The 17,837-nt window shown below is 37.8% G+C and overlaps 1 protein-coding gene across 3 annotated transcripts in view; it reads right to left on the bottom strand.

Moving 5' to 3' along the window:
• The window catches only part of MEGF10 (multiple EGF like domains 10), a 233,414-nt gene that overhangs the window by 120,800 nt on the left and 94,777 nt on the right, over positions 1-17,837 (bottom strand). For all 3 annotated transcript variants that reach the window (XM_063706742.1, XM_063706741.1, XM_063706743.1), the window contains 3 exons: positions 9,812-9,945; positions 2,072-2,173; positions 663-763 (listed from right to left, as the gene is read on the bottom strand). In XM_063706742.1, the coding sequence (XP_063562812.1) occupies positions 663-763; positions 2,072-2,173; positions 9,812-9,927 (319 nt within the window). In that variant the 5' untranslated portion in view covers positions 9,928-9,945. The remainder of the gene's footprint in view (positions 1-662; positions 764-2,071; positions 2,174-9,811; positions 9,946-17,837) is intronic.

Here is a 17,837-nt window from a genome sequence, read left to right as displayed (position 1 = left end):
TCTAAGTGACCTATACACAAAGAAAGAAATCTCAATTGCAAACTGCATCTCACATGCATCTCATATTCTAGGATTCTCTGAAGTGTGTCATAAGATACCAAACTTCTCTCAAGACATCTCAGAATGAATTGGTGAAGTGGGGAGGGTAGAGAAGAGGGAAAATGACAATGAAAAGAAGTTCTATTTTGTGATGCAGACTTATTGTCATTTTTTAATGTGAAAACTCCTCTACATTTAATAAGCCTCATCATTCTGTGCACCAGAAAAGAATATGCTGGCCTCTCGGAAGTTGACTCAGGTCAGCTGCAGGAAAGTTAGGTCTCTGTTCTCTTCTGGGACCCAGGTCCAATGAGTCCTGACCAATTTCCAATGAGACATTTATTGAAGAATTATAATTTACATCACCACATCCGGCCTTGAATCATCTTTCTGTAACAGCTGTTTTCACCTTAAGCAACATTCATTTGGAGACTTTGGATAAGACAGGAGGACAGAGTTAATGTTTCCTTCATTACACAAGCCAAGGAAAAGTAGCAACCAGAGGAAAAAGGAATGTTCCAAGACACCCATCTCCCCAGGCCTCTGTCTCAGCTGCTATTAACGGAAGCAAACCAGTACTGGGAAAAACTAGCGAATCTCAAAGGGGTGAAAGTCTTACTTACGGACACACATTTCCCCGCTTTCATAAAATCCAGGACAACACTGAGACTTGCGCCTATACATAGTCTTCTCCCCATGTCGATAGGCTGTCCGATAGCTGACTCTATAGAGAAGGAAAAATTAGCTATTAAACATAATAAAAGTCTGAAAAGCAAAGTATTTCAAACTAGTTATGAAGAAATATGGAATACATGTCAAGACCAATATAATACTAACTCATCAATTTGCTAAGAAGATATTAAGATTCCCTATTGAAGCCAATCTATGCTTTATTTTAAGGGGTCAGTAGTTTCATGATTTCCCTCTTTCACTTATCTTAAGATATGTTGAAAAGTATTGATTAATTCATATATGATACCCATCAAAGCATCATTCACTTACGTATGTTTTAAAGGAAGAATTCAGAGAATTCCCTTAAAAACCTTAGGGCAGTCTCATCCCATTATAATATAGAAGGCTAACAGACAAAAGACCTCTCCATTGAACTAAAGTGCCATTTATTCACTGATTCACTTACATAGCATGTGTTTATTGAGCATTTACTATATCCTGGGCACTGTTCTAGACACTGGGGAAAGAGCAGTGAGCAAAACAATACAAATCCCTTGCTCTCAAGGAACTTACATTTTACTTGGGAAGACAGATCTGGCTGAATTTGTTAAAGTAAGGACATGCATTAAACAAATGATTAGATCATATAATGGCAGGTAATGATTACATGCTGTGAAGAAAAATAAAGCCTGAGTCAGGGAATAGAATGTGACAGGCGGGAAATGCTAATTTACAGAGAGTGGCCAAGGCCAGCTTGTGTGAAGAAATGACATTGAGCATAACATCATTTAGTGCAGTACAATCAGCAGATGCTGCACTCAAGGCATAACTCATACACTACAAATGTTAGTATACTACTAATAAAATTAGGGCATCAGAGTTCCCTTCTATATTAACATTAATATTTAATTATATTTTAGTTTTGTTTCTGTGTTCACATTTATAGAAAAAAAATACATCTTGTTTTACTTAAGGGTCAAATTCAAGTTAGCCTAAATTGAGTCAGATGTTCAACTGGAAACATATGCTAAGATATGAGTTGCTTGACATCTGCTGCTGTCCGTAGGTAACAGTGTCTCCCCCAGTTATGTGCAACACAGAGGCTAGATGAATTCTTGTTAACAAATGATGGTAAACAGCAGACACTTTCTCTGCAGTTAGGCTGTAAGCTCCTTTAGGGCATGGGCTACCTTTCTGCTTTTCTACATCCCCTGTGATTTGGCACAAAGATAAGACAGGAGCAAGCCCTCAATACCTATTCACTGAATGAATGGATGCACTTTCTGCTGTCATTAATATCTCTGTATTAGAATCTATTCCCAGTTAGCCAAACTCATAAACATGTCTGAGCTTCTATTACCTGTGCCGCGTGCATTTAAACCAGTTTAGAATGTCAGTGCAGCTGGTGTAGTAAATTTGATCAAAGGGATGTGGGTATGACTCTTGTACAGTCACTGAGTAGCTGAAAAGAAATGGAAAAATAAGAAATCAGTATTTCTCTTTTTTAAATTAATAATATACTATGTATTTAAAAGTTTGTAAGCTAAATTATCTCCATTTGCAACTCCATAGTGACTTTTAACAGAGAATTTCCATGTTTTTATGGGTTTTTATTTAAACTAGAACCCCAAAAGGATCCATTTTAACAATACATTTAAAATACAACGATTTGTGCTGTAAATTTTAAAGAAAATTCTCTTTTACTCCTCACTATAAACCCTAATGTTCCCAAATTTAAAAATACCACTCCGTATTTTTCTGCATTTAATTCCCTCCTCTTACCCCAGGGCTCAAAGCATAACAAAGATCATTCACAGAAGGTTTTCATTCTAAGTCTGCATGCAAATAATGTTACGCAGCAAAGAAACAATTCAAGTAAAGTAATAGAGTGCATTTTGCTACTGATTCTTAAAATATCAGAAAGAACATATTTTTCTCTAGTTGGAACTTGGAATAATTTGATTTCAGGCAATGGAAGACTATACAGTATACAACAACTAAATAAACACTATAAAGTAGTCTTTAAACCTGGTTCTAAACATATGGCTGAGACAATTAGCCTAAAATAATCATACCAACAGCTTGCTACTACTTAAATAGTCTGTTTTCCAATACATTTTCATTAACAGGTTCTTGTTAGAGTGAAAACATATAAGCCTATGGGCCTAAGAACATGGGTGGAAAACATCCATGAAATATGAAGAATACTCACTGTTCAATTCCAGACTTCTTCATTTTAAACAGTCTTCTCCAAACAATTTATTCTATTTATTCTATTTGCTTTAATTCTCTTAAAGATTTTCAGTAAAATCTTTAATTCACATGAACAAAAAAATGGGCCATAATCACAGACTCATTTGCTGCAAATCAATAGCCCAAGTTCACTAATAGGAAGGAAGGAAGTTAAAATGCCAGCATGAAGAATTCAGGTTGGACAGAACCTTCTCATTTGAAAAGCTATGTGGTGCTAGCCTCACAAACAATGGGTTTTCTTTCTGCAGCTGGTCTCTGGTAGTCATTATGTATCAGGCTTCAATAGGACAGCCATGAAGTAATCGTACTATTCATAGTTTTGTGTATTTCATTCTTTGGGATATTGCAATTTATTTCTAGGTAAATTTAGGGACCCTTCATAAATGTTGGGCAATGAAACAGGCTCTGTTGAAAAGAGCACTGGATTAGAAGGTTATAATTCTGTACTGACACTGAGAAACTGGGAGATGTTCAGCAGATAACCTCACTTCCCTGGGTCCTCATGATCACGTTTTAAAATAAAAGGAGTCAGAGATGGTGTTGAAGATCCGCTCTTATTTAGCATCCTGAATCTCTAACATATACTTTAGATGACTGTTTCTTTCTACCTCCAACAAATGTTACCCATTGCTACCTGCAAAAATAAGTTCAGATGAGGATACAGTGTGCAAATGCCTGCATGCTATGATGTAACCCTTTTGGGTAAAGCAAGAGGCCCCTGGTAAAATATTAATATTCTTGGAATGACATATCACATTAAGCTATCTGTATTTTCTTCAGAACCCTAGCAGTGTCCTGAGGTTCTAAGACTTCCTTACCAATGTTTCTTCCTCCTGTGAAATTAAATAATTCAAATTTAAAGCTATTGGAACTTTAAATTATTTTGAGCCTTGAGAGGAATATAACTATGTGGCCTGAGTCATGCAGCAGGCAGCTGCAACTTCTTTTTCCTATAAATGATTAGAAATAACCAAATGGCATCAGAGATAAGAACCCCTCAGATCATTACCCTTCCTCATGAAATGTTGAAGCAATCTTCCTTGAAATGTAGCAAACTGTAATCAATCAAATCACTGTAACATATGTACTGGCTTTCTATGGAAAATGTCGAACCTTACTAAACTTCTCTGTTTCTGCCTATATAGGTGAAACTTTAACTTCCCCACTTGGGAACACTGAGCCCATTCCTGGCCGTCCTCAAATTTTGCGCCCAAATAAACTCAATACTTAATCATATTTTCTGACTCTCATTGTTTAAAGTTGACACTTTCTATCCAACTGCTTGTAAATAGCTGAATCTTAAGGCCTACAGCATTATATCTCTGTTCCATTTCTAGTGGAGAACAAAGTGAATGAATGTCCTCTGTGTATACAACTGGTGTACAGGTACAGTCCTACATCACCTATGAGCAAAATAGAGCAACTTACCACATATGCTATAAGAACAAAAAAGAAGCCACTCTAAATTAATGCCAGTTGGGAGAAAAAACTTATTCAGCCAGTCTCTACAGTACTAATTTAGCTGAACTAAATTCATCTGTTGGAACTAGACCTGATACAGAGTTTCCAGAAAATTTCAAAGGCCATGTTATGATATTCAAGTCCGTGTGCCTTGGAGTGCAAAAGTTATCATCAGTAAATGCATCCTGGCCAGTTCTATTTGACGTGGATGGAAGAACCAATTGCATAAGCAAACAAGTAAAATGTTTTCACTGATTTCTAGAAACTAAAAAGAGTTTTTAAATGAGAGGGAATGTTGGAGTACATCAATTTCCTCTTCTTGTCACTTGCTGCTCACCAATAGCTCTTTTATTAAAAGGACAATCAAAGTATTTAGGATTTCAATTCAACAAACATTTATTGAGCAACTTCTATGCAATTCCTGCCCTCAAGGAGCTCTCAACCTAATGAGAGACCAATATTTAAATGCTGAAAGTAATACAATATAGCTTTCCGTGGAGAAATATATATAGCTTGGGGGAAATAGGAGTATAAAATTCATTATGTTTTGAGTATTTCTCCTCAATCTTGGCTCTACTCATTAAAATTATTTTGACACTCAAACCCAGTACAGAACTGACTGCATATAAGTTATTTTGAATTATATTAAACTATAGTACAACTAATTTAACTATGTTAAACTACAGTTCAACTAATTTAACTATAGTTAAATTACTGTATAAACTTAAGTGGACGCTTCAGTTTCTGACCGATGATAATTACCTGCCTAATTATCATCGGTCAGAAACTGAAGCGTCCACTTAAGCTTATAGGAGAAAGGTACTAAGCCTTTTCAACATGAATTTCTTTTCTGTTGTTTCTTACACATTATTTTTCTTTCTATACAGTTTTTCCTTTTTTTCATTTGTAAAGGTATTATAATCACACTATGGAATTTGGAAAACACATTTTTAAAAAACAGAGCAAGAGACAGAATTCCATAGCTCTCACATAACCACCAACAGCATGTTGTTGTTCTTCTTTACAATTTCCAGGAGGTTTTAGTTTTTGGTTGAGGGTATTTCTAAATTCTTACTTTATAATAATCATGCCATGCACATATTTCTAAAACATTCTTTTTTAACTTGAGTATATCATAAGCATTTTCCCATGTTAGTACATAGTCTTCAAATTATGACTGCCAAATACTTTGTAAGTGACTACACCTAATTTGCTCAATACCCACCAATCATTAGGCAATTAAGTTGTTACTCTTCAAGGGGTCCATTTTCTGGAAGCGATGTGTTTGAATCATGAAAAAAGTGTCTTCAAGAATGGGCCTGCCTCCTCTGGTCTTTATCACGGCCACTATGGCCAGTGCTTAGGCTGCTGATGGAACTTAATTAGCTCCTCTGCTAACACTCCATACCTCCACATTCACCAGCAGCTGCTCCTGAAGTCACAGAGTGTGAGGGCACCACCTCTATTATCTGGTCCAATCCTACTTTCATTGACAATGAGCAACACTGAGCTTCCATATAGCGTCAGCAGTAACACCAAGACCCTCAGACACTGTCCTGCCCCATCCTCTCTCAAACATCACTATAGAACACTTAAAGCTTCTAAAACAGACAAGGAGTGGGAAACTGGAATTTTAAAAATCTGATCCCAATTCTGCACAACTTTCAGCATTCAGAGGCAAAACTCTTTATTTCCTGTTTGTTTGTTTAATCTTCTCAAACATACTGAAAATATATCATTGCCGTGATTTTAGTCTATTAAGTATTATCTGGGGAGAAACCCCAGCAAGATTTAATTTAAGGTCAAAGAACCAGGGAGTGGGGGAGGAGATGGAGAATAAGGGGAGGAAGCCATTAACACTTGGGCACGTTCCAAAGTGGTTAATTACATTTTACCTGCCTAAATTATCTTGTTACTTTAATCAGATATGGTAATAATCTTCATTTCTTATCTCTGCTTGCTTCAGGACTGCTGATTCAATTACTCTCCCTTCTGTGTTAGTAATTGAAGGTTTGGTCAAAGTGTGGTTTCTCTTCACTTGCGCCTTCTTTAGAAGAAACCCCACTGAATGGAAAAGCTCAAATTCATAGAATATAGAAAGAAGGTTAGGAGAGGGAATAGATAATTTCTAGAGTTATTCATTTTCCAAAAAGACACTGTACAGAGTTCCTTTAATCATAAACACCCCTTGAGTATTTTAAATGATTTCATTTTCTTTAATTTCATTTTATGTACAATTTCTTAGAATCACAATTGCTGCATTAAAACAAGGCACATCTCTATTTCAAAATAAATATTCAGATATCAATTGGGATGCAGCTAGAAGCCATTGATGGAAGTATTTTTGTTTAGTGCTTCTCAAACTTGAATATGCAGACAAACCTCCCTGGGATCTTGTTAAAATGCAGATTTTGATTTAGTAGGTCTGGGGTGGGACCTGAGAGTCTGTATTTCTAACAAGTTCATGCCTCAGCTCTGCAAACCACAGTCCGAGAAGTAACCTCCAGGTGATTGCATGGTTCTGAGCCATTGGGTACAGGTGGTTTTGAGCATAAGAAGAGCTTAAAATAAGCCCTACTACCAGAATTATGCCCTTGGAGCTCATCTTCCTCTCCCCATTTCAGTTCAAGCCCATTTACATTTTTGAAAATACTAGACGAACCTGTCACCTGTGCCTTTATTTGACCATTTTAATTTATCTTCTATACTGGTCCCCATTCTTATCAAAACAATTCTACTTTCTTTTACCTTTCTTCTAGAAATCATTATCTAGCCTTACAACAGAAAATTTATCAGTAAGAAGATTATAGCTGTCAACTCTTCTTCCTGGTAGTACATTTTAAAAAACTGGAAGTTTTTTTCACCATTTTCCTATTTGTTCACATTCAATTTCCCTCCCCCTTCGTGAGCATTTTAGAGTTTGCACTAATCACTTGCACAGTTGTTGGGTTCTATTAGGTTTAGAGATTAATGTGCCCCTTGTCTATCTGCCTTTCTCACTCTCCATGCCCCTCCCACATTGATGTACATATTTAGTCATTTCGTTTCCTATCAGAAGAGGAACTCACTCATTCAACAATTTATTAAACACATGCCACATGCAAGGCAGTGTCTTAGACAGTGGGAATTATCAGTGGTGAGCCAGACAATGCACTTATGCATTGGCAGCTCTGGTCAACTGCTGACCAGGGAAGCAGGACAAAATGTGTATTTATAAGTGGGTGCCGGATTATTTGAAGCCTTGAAATTGTTTTCTCTCTCTCTCTCTTTTTATTTTATTTTATTTTTTTTTTTTTTTGAGGCAGGGTCTCACTCTGTCACCCAGGCTGGAGTGCAGTGGCATGATCTCAGCTCACTACAGCCTCCACCTCCTGAGTTCAAGTGATTCTTGTGCCCCAGCCCCCCAAGTAGCTGGATTACAGGCATGCGCCGCCACACTTGGCTTTTCGTATTTTTAGTAGAGATGGGGCTTTGCCATGTTGGCCAGGCTGGTCTCAAAATCCTTCCTCAAGTGATCTATCTGCCTCGGCCTCCCAACGTGCTGGGATTACAGGCTTGAGCCACCGCACCCAGGCTTTTTTTCTCTTATAGTCTTTCCCTCAGAGAGTTCATCTGTTCACATCTCACATCTCATCATGCTGGATATTCCCAAATCTATATTCCCAAATACTTCCAGGCCCATATTTTAAATTGATTTTATAAACACAACATGGCAAACCCACACTAACCCCTTCCCTTTCAAATCAACTCTCTTTCTTTTATTTTTCCATATGCGCAATGTCATCTGGATTACTTCACACAGCAAGTTCTAAATCCTCATCTTCTCTGCCTCCTTCACTTCCTCAGTCAATGTATTGTCAAGATCTGTTGATTCTTATTTCACAGCATCTCACAAACTTGACTTTTCCTCCCATCCCAAATCTATCATCCCTCCAAGAAGTTCAACCACCAATGGTCTCTTCCTTTACTAAATTTGACCTGTACCCATTGATGTAGCCAATGATTCATGACTTTAATAAGTATTTATTATATATTTTATTGATGAAATGCCTTATGGGAGGTGCTGTAAATATTATAAAGAGCACTAATAGGAAGTCCTTCTGCTTAAATTCTGTATAATGTAGTTAATACCACAAATATATAGAACTTTATTATATACGTATATTCTCTCTGCAGCTTAAAAGTTTCATAATAATATATAACTCCATTGACTAATCAGGTAATTATGTTTTAATTACCCTGCTTGTAACACTACCAATGGAGGTAGGGATAAGCCCTTACCAAAAATAATACTGAGTGAGAAACCAGCATGTCCCCAGAATAATACCACTGCTGTGCTTGAGAGGCTCTGGGCTTTATGCATCCTAACAGTGGGGAACAAAGGTGATTAGAATGTGTGCTCTGTGGTTTGCTACTCATGGTGCTGAAGATCAAGAGTTTGATATAATTGTACTTACAGCTATTAAAAATACATATTACCCTCCAGTACTTAACATCTTCTCTTTGTTTAAAACACTTGCATTTACACTTTTTGGGTAAAGATAATTTCTGGGAAATTCAAGTAGCACATTAGAGCAGAGCCAACTGGACTTGATTGTACTGCAATATCGCTGGATGGGTTTGTACTACTTTTGTGTTCCAAAAGGGACTATAAAGTCCCAGAGGATGATCTACTGTTTTGTACTTTCTACTGCAAATTGCTCATATCTAGACATTACATCAACTGCCTTCACATAACCACACCCTCCTCCAATATGGTACTAACTCTGCTCTGGTTTTGCACAGTTCTCGGTGGTCCACATGGCACTGATTTCAAACTGCCAAACTGCCTCCCCTTCCAAGATCCCCTTCCAATCATTGCAACCCACTCATCTTATTCAGTTCTTCAAGAGCATCTCAGGGGACACAACCTCTATGCAGCCTTGCCAGTTTACACCAAATTCAGGTCTCCCTTTTCAAGCCATCTACAGCAAAATTCTTTTAAATCCCATATATTTCAATACTTTAGTATATTATCTCATGCTGCTTTCCACTTCTCACTCATGGGTTCCCATGCATAAGTCCAGCTCCCCAAAATTAATGCAAATTCAAATCAGAGACAAGACCTTAGGAAGATCTTTTAATTGTGCTATTAATGTCTTCCCTGAATCTTACAATTGCACCTGCATTAGAATTAGATATATCAAGACTTTTTTCACATAATATATATGCTATAAGACCAAGGTGACTAACACTACCTAATTTGCTAGCTATGACTAATGATTTTTACATAAAAGTAATTTCACAATCTCTTCACAAATTCTAATTTTATACATCTGACTGATAATTACAGTATATAAGGGAACTTCTCAGCAATTCTTTGTCAGGCTCCTTTCAGAACCATTACCTTTCCCAGTGGCTACACACATTAGGGTCTTCGAGATTCAGAGGTGATGCTGTCCCAATCCAGTGGCATAACAATAAACAAATAAAGCTCAGGCATGAGTTCAAAGAAATAACCATTTTTTTCTGAAGAACAACCTACAAGAAAAAAAAATCCCAATTAGAAATGCATTGAAATGACTCACACAGAATTCTTTTCAGTACAGCAACCACCAGGTACCAGTTGTCACTGGGGCTGAAATGTGCATAACAAGCCATGTATTTCAATAGCCAGGTCACCAAATTCCATGGTCCAGGAGAGAGGGGTGTTTCTTATGTTGTGCAGGGTGGCTACTATTTTGTAAATTACTAAAATATGCAAATCATCATCAATTGCCACAAGAACAAAAGCCCTTCTCATTTATGCCAGCCAATATTAAAGAAATCTACCAGAACAATTCAGAGCAACACAAGCCTCCACATTTTCTCACCTGGCATATTTCCCTTCTAGAAGAGGAGGGCACACAGAGGTAGCTGGCCTCATTTGTTCTAGAAAATAAATGATGAATAAGAAGCTCCATCGAATCAAGAGACCCTCAGGCTCAAACTGAGATTCATTTGATAAGTCACTCAATGCACTGAATGCCTGCTCCATCCTAGTCATCATGCAAAGACTGGATATAAAACACAGAACCAGTCCCTATCTCTGCCTGTTAAGATACTTATAATTTAGTAATCATGACATAAGTTTCTTAAACATAGTGCTTCAATTTCTCCATCTGCTGAACAGAAATGAAACCAAACATCTCACAGGGGTTTCTAAAAACTAGATTATACATAGAAAAAAATGTAAAGCTGTTTGCAGGTCGATGTTAGAGAAAATGAACCTAAAGACTGTAAAGTAACATATTTAAAAGCTTGGAAGATAGATAGGCTGGCAAAGGAGATTGAAGAAGGTGAATGTTCCAGGCAGAGGGATCCACATGTAAGGGAGGGCCAGGTGCATTTAGGGAGTTCAAGTTAATTCATGGCAAGAGAAAGGGGACAGCTGGAGAAAGAGACAGAGGGTGAGTCGCAATGGGTTTCATAAGCCATTGTGCAGTAGGGAACTTCATCCAAGGATAACATGGAGCTAGTAAATGGTGCAGAGTGGCATTAGAAGAATGACTCTAGCTGCAAGGGGAGGCTCTTGGAGGGAGGCCAGGTAAGACATGACTGTGAGCAGATCAAGGCAGCAGCAATGGGGTTGCAGGAAGTGGAGTGGCTCTGGGAGATTTTTAGGATGCGGAATCGACAGGACTTGGCTATTGAACATGGATTAAGGGAGGGGAGGAGCTTCTGGTTTAGCCCCTTGTGGGGATTGTTAGCCCCTCGCTGAGATAGGACTCATAGAAGCCCTCCTCCGGGGAGGGGAAGCTTTCAGTTCAGTTTCAGATAGGTCAAGTTGAAGGTTCCTGTGATATCATCAAGCAAAGCCACCTACAAGCATTTATTGAACACATACGATATGCTAGGACCCGCGCCAGGCCCGGGTGTGTAACACCTGTAATGGTTTGCACCTGAGAATCACATGCACTCCTGCAGCCTCTGGAATTTAGTAAGAAGGAAAAGTTTAACTGTCATACTATGTCATCTAATCATTATAAAAATGGATACAAAATTAGAAATCACTGATCCATTTCTTAATTACAAACAAAATAAGTGCCAACCTGCCTGTTGGTAAACTAGTGAAACTAGTAATAATGAGCCAGATTATTTGAGCAAAGCAGTGATTTTCTGGGTGGGAGCTGGCATTTTAAGAAGTTATACTCATTTTCCATGCCAAGAAGTTTTTAATATTTGGGAACCAAATGTATTGAATAGTAACTTTATGGCTTGAAAAGACAAATTTATCTTAAAACAAACAAATAAACAACAATAACAGCAAAAAACAAACAACTTTAGGAAATAGTTTATCATTCAAATTCAGGACAGATCAAATGAGGAAATATTAAATTCTTCAAAATCAAGATTCTTTAAGTATACTATGACAAGTTACCTATTGCTGACTCAACAAAGGCTAAAAGAAAATGTTTGACTTGGAATAAGGAAAAAATCATGAATTTGTAGTATAATTAAAAGATATTGTGTAAGCCATTAAAGAAGCTGTAAAATCTTTAAAAAGATATTTCAGTGGTCACTAAATAATTCCAATAGATAAAGTGTAAATAGGTAACCAAAATTAACTTATAGATTAATTCAAATTATTGACATTTCTCACATGCATAATGAAGTTGTAAAATCTGAAGCTTAACATTATATAAAGAAGCTATTTCATTTAAGGGGAATGAATAAAAAATGATGATGATGATAATAAACAATAACAGATAACATTTCCTGACCAATTACTGTGTGCCAGACACAGTACTGAGCCATTTATGTGAATTATCTATGTAATCCTTACAGCAACTTAACTAAGAAGTAGTAGTTTTTATTGTCCCTGTTTTACAGTTGAAGCCATGTAATATACAGCTAGTGTTTTCCTTATCCATCAAAAAAATCTTTAATATATTTGGCTGTAACAAATGAGCATGGCAATTATTTCCTTGTCTCATTGCTTTATCTATGTGAGGAGAAGTATTTCCTTTCAATGAAGTGTGAAATGTGTTTAGCTTTCATTCTTTCCTCAAAGACATGAAGGCTGGTAAGCAGTAACCTACTCATAAACAATTACCCCAAATTGGAAAGTTTATTTCCTGAGTCATCTCAGACTCAAACCATCCATTTACCAATTAGAAATGTTTAGTCTGTAAAGTTAGAAATTGCCACAAGCCATGAATCAAAGTCCCAGAACAAGAAAGAGGTTGTGAGTTTTATTTTAATGTAAAAATATTGACACTAATCTTCTGGTTTCTCTTCTTGCTTTGTACCTGATGCATTGCCCTGTGAAGAGGAGATGACAGAGAAAAAGCAGAATTTGGCCACCTTCTCATTGCTTTGGAAGTTCAGTATACAGAAATATCAAACTGCATTGAAAAGTCGCAGGTACCATTTTTGAAAGAAAAAATATCAGTACATTGAAAAATATGTGTGTGTGTGTGTGTATGTGTGGATGTATCTGTGTATTACTTGGTATCTTTGTCCCAATACATTTTCCTAATTAAAATTAGAAAATTAACTGAGCTCTAGAATAGTCTGAAAAACCAAAAAGAATTGTTTGATCAAGAGGCAAGGATCATGCAAATTCACATAAACTGGTTAAAACTGTTTGAGAAAATAACACAGATGTTATAGACGATGAGGAGAGAAGACATCTCACAAATATGCCAATAAGCTGTAGAGAACTAAGAAACACAGCATTTCTCTAAATTAGGAAACATGGATTGTCCTTTCATTCTATCTTGTTTAATAAAGGCACTGAGATGCAATCAAAATCAGAAGTTGATAGGACATTTAGGCCAGGCGTGGTGGCTCACTCCTATAATCCCAGCACTTTGTGAGGCCGAGGCGGGTGGATCACCTGAGGTCAGGAGTTCGAAACCACCCTGGCCAACATGGTGAAACCCCGTCTCTGCTAAAAAATAGAAGAAATTAGCCAGGCATGCTGGCAGGTGCCTATAATCCCAGCTACTTGGGAGGCTGAGGCAGAAGAATTGCTTGAACCTGGGAGGCGGAGGCTGCAATGAGCCAAGATCGTGCCATTGCACTCCAGCCTGGGCAACAGGAGTGAAACTCTATCTCAAAAAAAAAAAAAAAAAAGAAAAGAAAAGAAAAGAAAAAAGAAGCAGATAGGGCATTCATTTACTTTTTCCCTGTCTTCTTTGTTTTCTTCTATAGGTTTTGGTGAGTAAACATAGTGAGTACCCTTTTTCCACTATGCCTACTCTGAAGAAGGAAAGTCCAGTAAATTTATTCTTCCTCATTTCTCTCTTCTATGCTGTGTCATCCTGTCTTATAATTTTCCACCTTGGAATGCAAATGAAAACAAAATGCAATTTTTTAAAAATAGTGTTATTTCAATTGAAAACAAAGGCAATGCAGTGGTGATTTGCTTCATTAAGATAGACATTTTGAATATATTCAAATCTCTAAATTGGGTGTTGGCTACCCTCACCCACTCAGAATTCCTCTTCAAATAACTTTCCTTATGATTCCGTTTAACAAAATTTAAAATGTAAAAAAATAAAGAGTCATTTGCATGAACCCCCTAGTGCCAAACTTGATTGCATTTCAGATCATTCACTTAATTATTACGGAAAAATCAAAACAAAATCAGTGCAACTGATTAGCATTGCTAAAGTGCTCCTATTAGAAAGGGAAACAGCCCACAGAGTTAACCCTTGCTGCCTGTGTTTTGCAGCTCCACTTGGAAGGCAAGCTTTGCTTATTCTACCACAAAAGCCTCAGTAAATAATCAGAATGAATAAAATCCTTACAATGGATGAGTCTTAGTTCTGATGATAAGCAGTAGTTTCTTTATCATTGAGTTAAAGAGAAATAAATAATGGGGTGTTGACTTACTAATTTATTTTTGAAACAACAGAGGGGAAAATTATTCCAGATGATTCCTTTTGGCTCCAAAATCTATTTTCTTCCTAGAATCAATTAAGTGCACACATAGAACTAACTTCGGTACCCTCAACCAGTTTTTTCTCAAGCTCATTTTCTGCTACTCACATCTCTCTAAGATTCTCTCACATATCTCTAAGTTAAATTAAAACAAATCTATTGATTAAGAATAGCCACTTTTCAACAAGAGCCATCCATTTCACCTGACCACTCCATCGTGTTATCTATAAAGGATGTACTCACTGTTCCTCAAACTACTCAGAAAGGCCGGCAGAGGCAGTGTGCTAAGTTCTTCCTGGAGCTTTGAGGCCGTGAACAGAGAAGCAATGGTCCAGCTTCAGTGCATTAAAGATGTAGGATGAGTAATGCTTGCTGGTTGCCCTGAGAACAATCTCAGATGAGGACTTCCATGGAAATACTAGTTTGCTGATGAAAGGAATCCTTAAGGCATTAGCATGACTTCTCTGTTCACTGAGCAAGGCTAGTTATTCTAATAACGTATTATCCAGGTATGACTATTCATTTCAAACAGTACAAGTGCTATATTTACTTTGTTTTGAGGGCCTCATGTCATTTTGCTAACATCAAACCCACAACAAGCATATTCTAAATCACATTAAATCACGTAACGGCAAGAACAGAGTATTCATTTAAGTTAAATGAGTGTGCCTACCAGCATTAATAAAAGAAAGGCCAGGTGTGGTGGCTCACTCCCATAATTCTAATACTTTGGGAAGCCGAGGTAGGAGGATGACTTGAGCCCAGGAGTTTACGACTAGCCTCAGCAACATAGCAAGACCACATCCCTATTTTAAAAAAAAATTAGCTAGGCTTGGTGGCATGCACCTGTAGTCCCAGCTACTGAGAGGGGTGGAGTATAGGGTGAGGTAGGAGGATCGCTTGAGCCTCGGAGGTCAAGGCTGCAGTGAGCTGTGATTGTGGCACTGCATTCCAGCTGGGTGGCAGAGCAAGTCCCTGTCTAAAAAAAATATATATATATATATATACATATACACATATATGTATATATATATACTCTCAAATCTGTTTATAAACTTAAAATGGTTTTATAAACAAGCCCCCCCTCCACAAAAAAATCCCTAAACATTAGCATGAAGCAAAGTTTACTAATGGTTCTAATTCTTTGGGCACTTCACATCAAACAAAAACTGGGCAAGTCACTGACAATGTCCAGTGCTGAGCTATCCCGAAGGAGCTCACAGCCCCACACGGAAAATGGCCACAAACTGACCTATTCAATCAGCATGATGCACACCATGATTAAGACCAGAATAAGCTGCTATGGGAACAGAGACATGGCCCTACCTACCTAAACAGCCAACCCCACGGTCATTATATAGGTGGTGTTAAGGGATAATCTGGGGAAGACCCTGGTAATTCACTCATCATCAGCTCTGGAAAATCCTCTACAATGTCTCTGTGAATCCATCACCCACAACATATGGGGGAAAAAATCTACAAACAATACTCATTAAAGATCTAAGGGCAAGAAACTATGGCAACTCCTGTGACCTGTAAAGCACAGTCTCTGCCCATAATAGCTTAAAATCTACTAAGGAAAAAATTATAATCAAATATGATTATTTGCCAAATGAGTCCGTTTAGAGATGACTTGCCAGAGTTTTAAGAGGAGAGGAAGCCAACAAGAGCTATGAAGCCTCATGAAGAAAGTCAAACTTGAGCAGGGACTTGAAAAAGAAAGGAAACTAGAAATCACTGAGTGGTACCTCACACTAGCAATGAAACCTCACTGAGTCCACAGGAGAGGGTCTATTATCCCCCTGCAGGGAATACTGAGATTAAACATCTCCCTGGAAGTCAGACAATCAGGTAAGAGCAGATATACGAACAGGCCTGGCTGATGGCGACAATGCCTGTGACCAGACCTCAGCATCACACCTGGATAAAAGGAAGCTTCTGAGTAAATAAAAACTCAAGGAGGGGCCACAAGGCAAAGAGAAAGATAAGAGCCAAGCCTTGAGGGTGGAGAGCAGAAGGTTTATAACAGATTGCGAGAAGTAATCTAGAAAGGAGGGTGGTGTTTGGTGGTGATAAAGGGCCTTCAGCACCAAGCTAAGGAGTTCAGTTTAATTCTTCCTGTCTGCAGTAGAATTTACTTGAAGTCTTTGAGCAAGGGCATTATTTGATGAAAGAGGTGTTTGGGAGATTAACAGAGAAGGTGTGCAAAAACCAACCAAGGGACCAAATCCTTTGGAGGCAAAGACAGAGTGTGGAGGTTACTGCACTCACGTGTGAAGTGGAACGACCTTCCTAGGGTGGTAGCCTAGGAATTGGAAGTGTGAGAGAAACCAATGAGAGAAAGAATCAGCAGGACTGGGAGAAATAATAGAAATTATGGTAGAGATCAAGGAGAGCTGTTTTGGGTTTAAAGCATTCTGAATCCCCTGGTTGTATCTTCTGGGTTCAATCTATTTATTTCCTACTGAGAAAACAAGTTACATCTCTTTTTTATTAGAGAAAGAAACTTCAAACACTATTTCTTTTTCCAAACTTTGATGAATAAAATCATATTTATTTTTCCAAATTTGTCATAATTTGATACACTTCAATAACATCCCTACTCATTCTTCTCAACCTTAAGAGTCTTAATTTTCCTGGCCTGTCCACCAAAATAAAAAGCCCTCTTAGCATTTTTATAAAGTTCACTCTTTTTTTCAACGCTGCTACAGCAACCATAATTATACCCTATTATTGTAGCCAGCCTCCAAGATGGCCTCTAATGATCCCTGCCTGTGTAATCCCTTCTCACAATGAATAAGTGGGCTTGTATAACCAACAGAATATTACAAAAATGATAAACTTCCAAACTAGGTCATAAAAGGCACTGAAATTCCCATCTCACTTCTTTGAACACCATTTCACAGGAAGCCAGCTGCTATGATATTCGGATGCTCAAGCAGCCATATGGAGAGACCAACACAGTAAGGAACTGAGGCCTCCTGCTAACAGCTGTGTGAGTGATCCATCTTGGGAGTGGATCCTCTAGCCCCTGTTAAACCTTTAGATGACTGCAGCCCTTGCTAACATACTTATTATAAACTCATGAGACCCTGAGCTAGAACCACCAGCTAAGCTACTCTCAACTTCCTAGCCCACAGAAACTGTGAGTAATAAATCTTTGTTGCTTTAGGCCACTAATTTTTGAGTTCATGTGAAGCAGCAATATATAACCAATATGCCTATGTTTAAGTATGTCATACCAAAATTAGTTTTACTTCCAAAACACCTCCTAATAATGCCCATCATTTCATTGGCATCTTTAGTAGCATTAACATACAGAAGTAACCACCTGCAATGAGTCTGAAATCCTTTCTCTGCATTGTAACTCCTGGCAAGAGCTCATCATCTTCTAATCACAGTTTGAGTTATTTTGTGCCAAGGGGCATAACCTCACAATGCCTGTACTTTGAGGTACATCTGCTATTCTTCCACACAGGGCACCATCCCAGATTATCTGGCCA

This window comes from Gorilla gorilla, chromosome 4 (assembly GCF_029281585.2).
Source record: "Gorilla gorilla gorilla isolate KB3781 chromosome 4, NHGRI_mGorGor1-v2.1_pri, whole genome shotgun sequence".
Lineage (NCBI taxonomy): Eukaryota > Metazoa > Chordata > Mammalia > Primates > Hominidae > Gorilla > Gorilla gorilla.
This window is presented reverse-complemented; position numbering and strand designations above follow the sequence as displayed.